The sequence below is a fragment of the Parambassis ranga genome, chromosome 16 (genome assembly GCF_900634625.1).
Source record: "Parambassis ranga chromosome 16, fParRan2.1, whole genome shotgun sequence".
Taxonomy (NCBI): domain Eukaryota; kingdom Metazoa; phylum Chordata; class Actinopteri; family Ambassidae; genus Parambassis; species Parambassis ranga.
In genome coordinates this window covers 9,592,745-9,604,828 of record NC_041036.1, presented here as the reverse complement: position 1 = coordinate 9,604,828, position 12,084 = coordinate 9,592,745, and the positions used below count along the sequence as shown (strand labels likewise).

The following is a 12,084-nucleotide window of genomic DNA, read 5'->3' as shown; positions in this document are numbered from 1 at the left end:
GCATGTTTTAGGTAAATTTTGTCAAAAAAATAATTATTTCTAATTTTTAATTTAAGTCTTCTTGCTGGTGTTTGTCTGTGCCTGTGTCATTGTGAGTTTCATGACCCTGACATGTCACTGATGGAATTAGAGGACCTGGAGAATACATTGAGCTCACTTTCTATGATGCTTCTTACTATAAGTGCAGGACATTGAAAGAAATTTGAACACAACAGAACAATTAGCTTTATAAAGAACATATTTATTGAGCACAGGGATGCATGATGATGTCAGCAAGACAGATAAACACATGTGCATCTAAAGTGACGTCATTAGCATAAAGGAAAATGCTTAGATTGTAGGCTGGTGAAAATACTTCCAAAAATTCGATCTGCCTGATTGGATCAACATTTTTTAACTATATTTGTTATAGTTTAACCCTCTGTCCCTCAGATACGGTAGATGTAGTACGTTATATTTCCTTTGTCATTAAAGGTCATCTTGACAACGCACACTAAACATTGTAGGTTATCAGTGGACACACAGACAGTGACACACACGTCTCTGTTATGGTGGTATTTCAGGTGTTTTTCCATAAACACCTCAAGTTCATTGAACAGACGAGCTTACACAGCACTGACTGAAGCCCAGCAGAGTTTAGAAACTAGAGAAATGTACGACTACTAATATTAGTAATGATACAAATAATTAAAAGCCCCAAACTGAGTCACAAAGACTTACATGGGAATGGGAGTCATATTTGGAAACTTAAGAATGTCAAGTCTTGCCAGTAATTGGTCACATGACAGGAGTGTGGAGCCAGATCTAAGACACGAAGAGCAGCAAACATGACCCGACTGACTCCTGAATACTTCACAGCATTTTCTCACTTCATCTTCTTCCTTCTGCTAAGATCTCAGACGTTCTTTTCCAATGTGCTGTACAAAAGAAACCAGACACCAGGGTATGACAGAACCATCATGGTGTGAAGCGAGGTGTGGATGAGCAGCTGAATCAACACATCGCTCCATATTGTGTCAGCTAGCAGACGAACGCAGAATTCTCTCCTGCTGATATCCTTGTGTGTGTGCATGTGTGTGTCTATCTGGCTGTTTGTGCTGCTCCATCAACTGTCACAACACAATGTACAATTTTGATGCATCCTCCATTTTCCTCCTTTCCTACTTATGTTTTAATTATTTATTATCTACTCATTTTGTTGTTGCCTAAAACAACTTAAATGCATGAAAAAGAACACAGAGGCCCTGACACAAGCAGACATGTCAGGAGTTCACCACCAGAGGGAAGCAAACTACCCTGTGTCTCTCTTGTTTGTGGCTTCTACAGCATCTCTTCTCCATTTACTATATGCATGTTTGTTAAATGTCTGATTTAAGAGAGACACTCAAGCCTGACCTAATGTTCCTTTCTGACTGTTCACCTAAAATTCACCCAGAAGGAAATTCAAATAAGAACTTTTGGACATCATATGACTTTAGTATTGTCTTTGGGAAGCATACATCAATACAGCACAAGGTCAGCAGGACAATAAGAAACAAACAGCACAGGACGATAAAATAAATCAAAGGAAATAAATGCTTCTTTGTGTTTTAGAGGGGTCACTTTGCTTTTATGCAAACAAAAGTAAAATATAAAACTCTGGCATGTTTTAATGTTGTCTTCCTGAAATAAAAAATGTATTCTTATAGTAAGTGCTTTGAGAGAGTGGACAAACTGTGTCCAGCTAGGAGCAGCTACTCCTTATCTCGCCCTCTTTCATAACACCTCCAACCACTTAAAGGTGTGGTTCGCGGCCATGAATTGTGTGGTCTAATAACTGAAGGCAGAACAACGAAGTGAGGCTGTCAGGTGACAGACAGGATCTCCAGATCCAGGATCAGCTCAAACAGATATATATATATATATATATATATATATACGGTATATATATATATATATATATATATATATATATATATATATATATATATATATATATATATATATATATATATACAAAGAGTTAATTCTGCTTTTTATCACTTTGTAGAAGGTGAGCACCATCTTAATGGTCTTAAGGTCTTTTTTTAGTCCTTTGATACGATTTCGGTCATGTCATCTTCAGTTTCACTCCCCCCTGAAAGCACAAAGGTATCACAGATTACTTCATCAGCATCATCACTTTCTAATCAGTGTATTAAATGGTTAACAACACTGTGAATCAAAGCGCTACTTACCAAAGCACTTCTGGAGGCGCTGAGATCTTAGCAGGATTATGTACAATAGACCGAACACCAGCAGGATGCCAAAGAATCCTCCAATGGTACAGCCAATGAGAGTGGAGTAGCTCGTACTATTATCTAGACGTAAGAGAAAACATGAGCAAATTATCCGCCTTAAGCAACAAATTGACTTCCTGTTGTATGATGTATGAAGAATCTTCACCATAAACATGCAGGACAGCAGCAAGAGCAAGGGGATTCTTTAACTGTTGACAAATGACTCTTGTCCCGTTGTCAGACAAAGAGGGTTTCCTGAGTGTCCACACGGACAATGACTCTCCGTTCTTCACATCACAACTTCCATAGAGAGCCTGGAGAGGGAGTCAGAGAGCAGAGAGGAGAGACAAGACAGGTTCTCTAACGTGATTCCTTCCTCCTTTGGGCAAATACCTATCAATGACTTCACATGATTTAATAAAAAAATCTTCTTCATAAACAAGGAAAAACACACAAATATCTCCACATAGCTGCTGATGTGTGGATCCAGTCTGTGTCCACCTCTACCTCACCTGGGGTACATCCTCCACATATCCATGAGGGCATTTGAGGATGTAGGTGCCGTGACTTCCATAGTAGGTGAAAGTGAGGTTTGGAAAGGCTGCTGGCACTCCACAGCGAAACACTGCAGGCTCTCCCACGGCCACTCTGACACCTGCTGGCTGTGTGCGGTAACTGAGGGCTGCAGGGTTCACCGTAGTGGTGGTGTTTTGAGCTAAAGCAGAGATGATACACATGCACATGAGTGATAGGAATGCTGAGATATCCAATACTGGAACAGGGATTTGTGGGTGGTAAAAAAGACAGAAGATTTATATTTAAAACAGTTATATTTAACTTCAGAAAGATTTGCAGCAGAAGAATTAGGAAGTTTCATACAAAAGAGGACATGGAAACTTCCTAAGAACTTTGTTGTCTTCAGTGTGACTAAGCTAGAAATGTGAAACCTGACTTTCAGTCACTGATAGTTACCTGAGGAAGGTGTGCTGATTTGGACCACAGCCAGAAGCAGCAAGCAGATATGAGAAACGTTCCTCTTCATCCTCATTTCTGCTTTCTTCCTTTTCTCCATTCTAGCTCAACTCTGGGTTTCTTATTCCATATTTTGTTCTGGAAAGTTCCAACAACGTTAACAGTGTGTGACCGCACAGTGTGGCTGCTCTATGATAATGCTGTCAGTGTTTACGCTATCAGAATTTTCGAGATGTGACAAATCAAAGACCAGCTGAGAACTGACCCGTCTTAGCACTGTATTATAATATGATTTAGTATTTCTAAAACCTGTTCTTTGTTTTTATAGACTTGTAAATATTTAGGGCTCTGGCCAAGAATTTTCTGTTTCATTTATAACTGCTGCTGTTGTTGTGCTTCAATCATCAGTGTCATTTTATATGATGACATTTCTTGTCAGCTTTTACAATTGAAGTAAATACTTCTATATAAAAACAAAGCAGTAATAGATAATAGATCCTTATCACTAACCGTAAAATGAACAGGAAATATCTCCAGCAGCTCTGCAGACAGTTCCCTTGTTTGGTGAATGCTGGTGCTCCTTTAGTCCTCTTTATTGTTCAGACACTTTCTCCAAGCTTCTGTTCTGACACATATCTGCTCCCAGCAACTGTAAACGGTGACGAGACTGTGACCGGTGCTGCTTTCTTGTTGTCTCTTTCTGCCTGATGTCTCAGCTGCATCAGGCAGGACCTTCAGAACAACAGAGTACCTGAAGTAATGTGGCTCTTCCTGATTCACAAGGTGCATTTCTATGTAACAAACAGGTCGAGCAGGCTCGGCCTGAAACGATTATAGCCACTGGGACAAACATCAGGAAATCATGTTTCAATGCTGCAACACTTACTTACTTTGTCAAGTGCGAGAGACTTTAAGCAGTTATTTATGCAGTAAACAAAGGAGATCAGCACAGCAAATAGTTCAGTCGTACTGGTCACTTACAGTCTGAATGTTTGTATTCAGCCGGACTTCTTTTATTAGTGTTTGATCTTATGCTGACACAGCGGGTTAACTGTTGTCAGGCAGTTTGTGTGGTTGTAAGATGGCAGTTGTACAATGCAGCTCAGTTTCCACCTCTCTCTGCAGAGCCACGTCTGGGACACAGTCTCTCTCACCATTCCCACAGTCTTACTCTAAATTCTGGTCAAACAATCTTGCTTGTTTGCAGCATGACAATGGCAGCTCATTCTTGGGACATAAAGTCCTTGTTTTTGGTTCCAAACACCTTAGGAATAGATGAGCTGATCTCATGTTTGTGTAGATGGTATTATGGCCTCCAATACTCCAGAGTCATTTTTGACCAGAATAACACAGAGGTTGTTTTAGCTACTCATTGACTCCAGGTAAAATCCAGAGTAGACTTCAAAATACTTCTCATTACATGCATGCCCCCTAAAGGCCAAACCCATCATACCTGCAGTAAATAGGGTCCTCTCTTATGAGCCTCGGTCTGCATCCGGTTATTGCCTTAAATGCTTTCTCAGGGGTCAGGCTCTGGGTTTCTATAAAGTGTCTAGAAACAACTTTTATAGTAAAATGTGTTGTACACATAAAATGTAATCAGTTCTTAATACTTGCTTAATACTGTTTTTGAGACGAGTACTTAATTAAGTAGATTATCATCTACCAAGTCTGCTCATCTGTCTCTTTTTTGGTTCCCTTTTCTTTCTTCCTGTGAAACAGCAGATCTTGTTGACTCATCATAGAGTGTATGGTTTGAAATTGGGGGATGCTGATCCCTCCCATCATATGTGGCTCAGTCATGCTTGCATGGTGCATGCTTCTTGCCATCACACACACGTTTGTATCAGCTCCTAAGATCTCCAAGCTGTCTTGAAGTTTTGTGTTGATGTGGAGAAGATGATTGCAGTGGTGTTGATTCTGATAATGAAGCCAGGTGAGGAGAGATTCTTTTACAATTTAACACAAAATGCAAGGTTTTACTCAAACATTTTGTCTCATTATTGTATTTGTTTACTCATTCAGTTATTTCACTCAGTGAACAGTGAATAAGGATGATTAGACTATAAGTAGAAACACTGTCGTTTGTACACAGTTTAATATGCGTCAAAAACAAAATGAAAAGATGCTTTAGAGTGTTCCAAAATGTAGATGTTTTGCATCCCAGTCATAATTTGTGTTTTGTTCAGTTTCTGTTTGACATGTTGACATGCTCCACTGCACAGGGCAATCCTCACTACTGAGAGCTGTTGTAGAGCCATATGCTTCAACTTCCTGTTATGATTTATTTCTGTTTTGTCCATCTTAATAAATCAACCGAATGAATTACATAACATAGGCATTGCTCTCTCAGCAGGACCTGTGAGTGCTGCCTGGTCTGTGACTTTTAAAAACCCTGATCCCTGTGCTTTGAAGGGAGCATCCGTGGAGTTCAGGTGCTCGTACTCTTACCCAGAAACTGAAAATGTTCTAAAGACTTCATGGTACAAGGGATGTATGAAAGATGGCCACTGGAAACGTGTTGACCTTTCAGTTCTTCCATCATATCAGAATCGTTCTGAATATCTTGGTGACCAGCAGCACAGCTGTGGCCTGGCCCTTCATAACCTGCAGGATAATGACACAGGACATTACTACTTTGGCTTGGAAACAGACAAGTATATAAGACAAAGTCAAGACTCTGTCTTTCTGTCTGTCACAGGTAAAATAATCCTTTCTCTGAAGTTTTTCAGCTTCCTTAATACAACATTCCCCTGTGATGTGATGTCTCATGTCCTCTGATGTCCAGAGCTGAATGTCCGAGTTTCACCACAGAGAGTTAGAATGGGGGACAATGTGAAACTTGAGTGTGGCATGTCCTGCGAACCTGCACCCAGCACTGTGTGGCTCAAAGACACACAGCCGATCACAAACACAGAGTTTCAGGCTCAGGCAGACGATGCTGGGACTTATGTCTGTGTTGTTGAAGGTCTTGAGTCAGTGAACTCACACTCAGTGACTCTGGATGTCCAGTGTAAGTTAACATGTATACATGTCTTATTTCCTGTGTGTATAAACTTGTACATGGTCAGGTGAAGACAAACAAACACTGTGGTGTGTTTTTTTTAAATACAGATTCTCCCCTGAATGTGTCTGTTGAGGTGACTCCTCCTGGCCTCCTGGCAGTGGGCAGCAGTGTGAATCTGACCTGCAGCAGTGCTGCTAACCCTGTAGCAGACAACTACACCTGGTACAGAGCTACTGCATCCACCTCAATAACCCAGGTGGGCTCAGGACCGGTGCTGTCTTTTCCCTCTATGGAGGAGTCCCACAATGGAGTGTATGTCTGCCAGGCTGGGAACCATCTGGGAGAAAACAATTCAACTGAGGTGCTGTTGACAGTGGGGAGAACAGACAGTAAGTATGATAAAGCTATAAAGCTAACATGGATTAATTACAGGACATCTGTTGAAACTGGGTTAATCTCTTACATTTCTTTCTTTCTTTCTAACAGTTTACAAATCCATCCTTATTGGTATTGGAGTCACAGTGTTGCTTTTGCTGTTGCTTCCCCTGGTTATTATCTGGATTTGGTGAGATTATATATACATATATTTATAAAAGCACTGCTCTATTTGCAGCTTATGTTGTGTATTGTTAAAAATGAAACTTGTCTTTTTTTCACTGTTAAAGGAAACACTACCGCAAATCAGCAGACACTGAGGTGGGAAGAATTACCTTGTTCTGCTTTTTAAAAAGTGACATTGACAGTGTCTCACGAAATGTCAAAAAATGTGTCTGTACTGTGTTTCAGGAGCACAGCCATGATTATGAAAATGTCTCAGCATCCCATGATTATGAAAATGTCACAACGTCTTAAAGCAAGAGCAAGAAAGCTGCAAAAGGAAAGAAACCAGAGAAACATGATGGCCTTTGGCAAGAATGTTCAGACGTGTGTACGTGTGTGTGTGTGTGTGTGTGTGTGTGTGTGTGTGTGTGTGTGTGTGTGTGTGTGTGTGTGTGTGTGTGTGTGTGTGTGTGTGTGTGTGTGTGTGTGTGTGTTCGTGCGTGCGTGCGTGTGTGTGTCAGAATGGTCCTTTAAGATTTTCCTGTGGTATTATGCTGCCTCCTGGAGTTTGGAATACACAAGTGTGTAAATGTTTATTGTTATTTACATTATAAAACTCAACTCTAACCTCTTAAAGGTGGCTAGTTAAACTTTATACTGTTAAATATGTATAAATAATCTAAAGATAGACTAATAAGGTGAAGAGTCACTGCCCTCCTGGTTTTCCTCCTCGCGCTCTGGTCAGTATCTGTCAGTCTTATCACACAGAAAAGTTTACTCCAACACACAAACTGAAGTTCTTAATGGGCTCATTATGGCGGCTACTTTCTGTCATCATCACTGTCTTCCTCAGTGTTTCCTGTGTCTGGACATTGCTTGACACAGTGGTGTGATGTTATGCTATAACGCTTATCTGTGGTTTTTGTATGTGATGAACCATGATGGATATATTCGAATTCACATCTGTAGCTACAAACAGAGCAAAAAAGCAAACCAGAAGATTTTCACTGATTTTATTTCCTTCTAATTCTTATAATAAATATATTTTTTTCAACAAATGGAGTGAGTTCAAAATCCAGTCCATCCAGACTCCCCTAACGTCCTCCTCCATCAACTCAGTGCTGTGTGCTTGATTTCCATCCTGAGGTCTGTCAAGCCTTGAAACCTGTGTTTTTTATTTGTAGGTGTTGTTAATGTGAGATTATACAGAATAAGTCTTTAAGGTTCTGTAGCAGTCGTCTCAGTGAGGACGTATGACTGATGTCTGGAGGATTTCCGCCCCCTGAAAGCACATAATTACAGTGAGTGCAGCAGTCTGACTAGAGACACACTGTAGAGATAACTAAGGTAGAAATGCTGACAGGAAGTGAAGAAATATGACTCACCTTCTGATGAGAAAGGCACCTATGGCTATAATAGCCAGTAGAATTCCAAAGGAGACTCCAAGAAGCACCACCTTTCTTCCTGTAGAGAGAGGTGGGATTGCTGCTGCAGTGGACAGAATAGAGACAATTATAGTAGCTGTGAAAACAAGCATTTTGGAAGCTGTTTACAGTATATCATGTCTAATATAAATGGACATCTTTGTGTATGTACCTCTGGACTGTCTGATCGTTACAGTGTAAATCTGTGATCCCTGGTTGTTGCGTGCCAGACAGCAGTGCTGCCCATATTCCTCTGCAGTGATGTTGGCACTGCGGACCGTCGGGCCTCCTCCTGTCGGTGTAGCCACAGTTCGTCTTCCCTGATGAAAGTTTTTGTCGGCTGTAGGAAGACACGCTGCTCCCTGGTACCAGGCGAATGTGTGCACGGGTGGGTTAGCGTCACTGCTGCAGGTCAGAGTGACAGGAAGCTCCTTTTGGAGCGCTTCTACAGTTGAGACTGTGACAGCTGTGTCTCGAGGGGCATCTAAATAAGAAGTAAGTCAAGGATCAGTCACACCTGGTGAGATCCTCTCTCAAAACAAAATTTCAGTCAACACTTACACTGAACATCAATGACCAGCATTGTTGAATTCTGCACTTTATCTTCTCTCTGTATCTGACAGTAGTAACTGCCAGACTCAGCAGCTGTAACTTCACTAATAATCCACACTTGTCTGCTGTGCTTTGGGCTCGTGTTTTTGTGCCAACTGTAACTCGCCCGTGAACTGACCGCAGGGCTGCAGCAGGCCAGCCGTAAGGACACGCCCTCTGTGATGTCTCTGGAAGGACTTGCTAACACTGAGACTGCACTGGAGGTGTCTGGAGAAAACAAGTAGAATCATGTAATCAAGTAATTTTCAATTATGTTATTTAATATTTTAAAATGGGACCTGCCTCATGTTAGCAGTGATTTCCTGACACATTAAAAAGAAGGCCTATTGGCTAGGTTTTGTGAATTAAAAAAAATACATCCATGGAGATATGGAAACAAATACAAGAACAGGCGTGACTTAACCCTTAACCCATTAGTTAAGAATATCTTTGTGGTTGAACAATACTTTCCACAACAACTCTACCCTAGACACACAAGATGCGTCATCAGCAGGTCATAATTTCTAAACATGGTCTGAATCTACCTTTCAGCAAATCTCTGTTTGTCCACAAACACAAGGTGGGAGTTAAACGGTTAACATTGTGAAACAGACGATTGAGTCAAGCTTCTTTAAAAGCATCCTGTGGCCAGTTTCAGTTCTATTTTTCACAAATAGCATGAACATGTCAAACAGAAGGCTGCACAAACACAGCAATTACCAGTGTTAAAATAGCAACACACAAGCTAAAAGTATTAACAAAATACCACTAGAAAAGATCTTAAAAAAGAAAACTGTTAATTACAGACCAGAGACATGTCTGAGGAAGAACAGAGACCAGCCGATGGCTACTGACAGAGAAATACTAACTTGGAAGACATAAGAGAATAGAAGACACACACCCAATAAAAATAAACAGATATGCACTTTGTAGAAGACAGACAATAAAACACTTTTTAGGTGAACAATAAATCACTACAAACCTGCCACCAGAAGCTGTACACCTCTCTGCGCTGGCATCTTCTCCGTTGGATGGCTGGTGATGAGGTAGAATATGTAGGTTCCACTGTCCGACTGCTTCAGATCAGAAATCATCAGAGAGCAGTTCTTGCTTCCTGGTTGTCCAAGATACTGCACCCTGCTCTGGTAGGATGGATCTGGGAAGATACCTGCACTGTGGAATACATATCTGACACAGACAAACACAGTTAGAGGCTTGTATTGTCTTCCGAGCGTGCGTCCCAGTGTGTGTCTTAATACCTGGGTGTAACACATTTGCTGTCTTCAAGACACCACATCTCTGACAAAACTTCGTACTCTTGTCCTTGTTCACCTTCTTCCCCCTAAGATGGGGCAACACAGACAGCTGCTATTTAATGCATTCATGTTAGCTTCACTCTGGATGTTTAAATCACACCCACACATGCAAGCTTAGAATAAAATATTTTGACATCTATTCATTCTGACTACTGATGGTGAACCTGGCAACAAAAAGGTTAAAGACACACTGCAGCACACAGGGCAACCGTTAACAATGCCTTCTTTATTGAAGTACCTGAGCAGAGAGCCGACCCTCTTCCCTGGTTTCATTGGAGCCCTGGGGGTAGTCATAGGAACAGGGAAGAAATACAGACGAACCAATGACAGCGCAGATAGGACTGGAAGGGAGATCAACAGACCAATCACCTGCGAGGATACCTGAAGTGCAGAAGACATGTGAAAAGAACTCCACAAGAAGTAGCTGCAGTGCTGCCCCAAAGTGCTGCCACACTACCTTTCAGAGCCAGTGCGAGCAGCAGCCAAAGGTTCTGCGCCATGCCTCCACACATGTTCTGATGTTCCTGCTGCTGACCTTCCACTTCCAGCCACTCTCCTCCTCCTCCTCCTGTGGATTCACTTCAGCTCCTCTGTGCTCTCTGTTTAACTCAGTAATGTGTGTGCTTCTCGGTCTTATATGCTAGGACATATGAGTCAGGTTGTCCAGCTTCCCTTTTATTTTCTCTGACAACAAGGAACTTGTGGGTGATGACTGAACTTTCATGTCAGTAAAAGGAACTTACTACACACACCATGCGTGTCTCTGTGTGGAGCAGACAGACACTCTTTGCTGCTTGTAGTTTGGCCTCTATGAGCATCCCAGTGTGTGAAACCCCTGGCTGTCAGCCTCCCCTGAGCTGTGAGCTGTGCTCAGCTGCAGCAGGTCTGCAGGCTCTCAGAGAGCTCTCGTGCCCAGTGCAGAGCTGACGTCACTTGTGCCCCCCCTCGCGTGCGCGGCTGACCGCTCGACCGCAGCGCACAAAGCGACAAACTCCGGACAAAAACTTACATTAAGTTTGTTTAACTTTGTCTAGACTTCCAAATGTTTCTCTCTTTTCAGTTAGAAGCGGGCGCTGGTGGTTTTGGTTGATAGGAAGGTTCGCTGAAAACTTTTTTTTTACCCCCACCTCTCATTTTTTTGGGGTCAGTAACCTGTGAAGAGAGCAAAAAACAACAAAAAACAAAACAAGGGATTTACTGGGATTTATCAACGGTCGTAACGTCGATTAAAAAGCCATTTTTGCCTGTTGTTGTTTTCAAGGTGTGCCTAAAAACCTTTTTTTTTGTCTCAGCGAGGAATCCAGTGCTCTACCTGCTTCAAAGAGAGACAGGTGAGTCATTTTCTAGAAGCTTGCATCGTTAGCTTAAAAGATATTCGTAGCCTGCAGACATATTTGTCTCATTGAGGAATTATAACGTTGCGCAAGGTAGGTGAAGTTGTGGTATGAAGTCATAATGGCCATTTAATTTAAATTATTTTAACATAAGCCCTTTCGTCTGCTGCACTGATTTAACTATCTCTTCTTGAAGACTCTAAATTGGCTGCTTGATTGGTTTGCTAAAACGATGCTAATATTAGCAATATTTCACTTTGATAAGCTTTTAAAATATACTCTGCATTATATAATCATACAATAGAGTGAAACATAAGGTTAAGAAACACCTAAACCTCAAATTAATGTGGACTAAGTCGAGCTGTTCATATGTACATTTTAAGAGTTATAATAACGAATCAACTTCCATGTGCTCAGATACAAACGTGTCTGTGTACACACTAATGGTAGAGCTGGAAGTCTGAGCCCTAAGTGAATATGTGTGTGTTTATAAGAATTAATTGATCGCAGAGATGAATCAAAAAGCTTTGTTTATGAGAATATACTGGAAATGTTTATTGCAGAAGTATAATAGCTATATTATTACTAACAATATTGCATTTCTCCACAGAGAGCTCACAGTATTATATAACCAACCAAAAG

The 12,084-nt window shown here is 41.2% G+C and overlaps 3 protein-coding genes across 5 annotated transcripts; 1 reads left to right on the top strand and 2 right to left on the bottom strand.

Moving 5' to 3' along the window:
- Positions 1–1,966: 1,966 nt before the first annotated feature.
- On the bottom strand, positions 1,967–3,975 carry LOC114448601 (uncharacterized). The gene is made up of 6 exons (XM_028425649.1): positions 3,741–3,975; positions 3,231–3,368; positions 2,771–2,973; positions 2,425–2,572; positions 2,217–2,339; positions 1,967–2,116 (listed from the first exon to the last, which is right to left on the bottom strand). Exons 2-6 carry the CDS (start codon positions 3,328–3,330, stop codon positions 2,067–2,069), a joined length of 624 nt encoding a protein of 207 aa, XP_028281450.1. The 5' UTR covers positions 3,331–3,368; positions 3,741–3,975; the 3' UTR covers positions 1,967–2,066.
- A 1,001-nt stretch (positions 3,976–4,976) lies between these two features.
- Positions 4,977–7,713, top strand: cd22 (cd22 molecule). 2 transcript variants are annotated; one of them, XM_028425507.1, is made up of 8 exons: positions 4,977–5,166; positions 5,587–5,931; positions 6,019–6,243; positions 6,345–6,626; positions 6,724–6,802; positions 6,903–6,933; positions 7,024–7,183; positions 7,274–7,713. In XM_028425507.1, the coding sequence occupies exons 1-7, from the start codon at positions 5,130–5,132 to the stop codon at positions 7,087–7,089; spliced, it is 1,065 nt and encodes a 354-aa protein (XP_028281308.1). In that variant the 5' UTR covers positions 4,977–5,129; the 3' UTR covers positions 7,090–7,183; positions 7,274–7,713. The 2 variants fall into 2 exon arrangements, with proteins under 2 accessions (XP_028281308.1, XP_028281307.1); XM_028425506.1 differs by having other exon boundaries at positions 5,584–5,931.
- Positions 7,714–7,775: 62 nt separating this feature from the next.
- Positions 7,776–10,893, bottom strand: LOC114448514 (B-cell receptor CD22). Of its 2 annotated transcripts, none has more exons than XM_028425504.1 (8): positions 10,566–10,893; positions 10,347–10,489; positions 10,052–10,134; positions 9,775–9,980; positions 8,763–9,020; positions 8,374–8,685; positions 8,163–8,265; positions 7,776–8,059 (listed from the first exon to the last, which is right to left on the bottom strand). In XM_028425504.1, exons 1-8 carry the CDS (start codon positions 10,618–10,620, stop codon positions 7,996–7,998), a joined length of 1,224 nt encoding a protein of 407 aa, XP_028281305.1. In that variant the 5' UTR covers positions 10,621–10,893; the 3' UTR covers positions 7,776–7,995. The 2 variants fall into 2 exon arrangements, with proteins under 2 accessions (XP_028281305.1, XP_028281306.1); XM_028425505.1 differs by having other exon boundaries at positions 8,163–8,262.
- Between the last annotated feature and the right edge of the window lie 1,191 nt (positions 10,894–12,084).

What these genes read in the sequence shown, in the direction of transcription:
- LOC114448601 (XM_028425649.1), bottom strand. Translation starts at nt 3,330, where the DNA reads ATGGAGAAAAGGAAGAAAGCAGAAATGAGGATGAAGAGGAACGTTTCT. An exon ending in TGCTGTCCTGCATGTTTATG is followed by an intron (nt 2,340 to 2,424) that starts GTGAAGATTCTT and finishes TCTTACGTCTAG; the next exon opens with ATAATAGTACGAGCTACTCC. An exon ending in GCGCCTCCAGAAGTGCTTTG is followed by an intron (nt 2,117 to 2,216) that starts GTAAGTAGCGCT and finishes TTGTGCTTTCAG; the next exon opens with GGGGGAGTGAAACTGAAGAT.
- cd22 (XM_028425506.1), top strand. Translation starts at nt 5,130, where the DNA reads ATGATTGCAGTGGTGTTGATTCTGATAATGAAGCCAG. An exon ending in TGTCTTTCTGTCTGTCACAG is followed by an intron (nt 5,932 to 6,018) that starts GTAAAATAATCC and finishes TCTGATGTCCAG; the next exon opens with AGCTGAATGTCCGAGTTTCA. An exon ending in CTGGTTATTATCTGGATTTG is followed by an intron (nt 6,803 to 6,902) that starts GTGAGATTATAT and finishes TCACTGTTAAAG; the next exon opens with GAAACACTACCGCAAATCAG.
- LOC114448514 (XM_028425504.1), bottom strand. Translation starts at nt 10,620, where the DNA reads ATGTGTGGAGGCATGGCGCAGAACCTTTGGCTGCTGCTCGCACTGGCT. An exon ending in TGTACAGCTTCTGGTGGCAG is followed by an intron (nt 9,021 to 9,774) that starts GTTTGTAGTGAT and finishes TGTTTTCTCCAG; the next exon opens with ACACCTCCAGTGCAGTCTCA. An exon ending in GCTGGTCATTGATGTTCAGT is followed by an intron (nt 8,686 to 8,762) that starts GTAAGTGTTGAC and finishes CTTCTTATTTAG; the next exon opens with ATGCCCCTCGAGACACAGCT.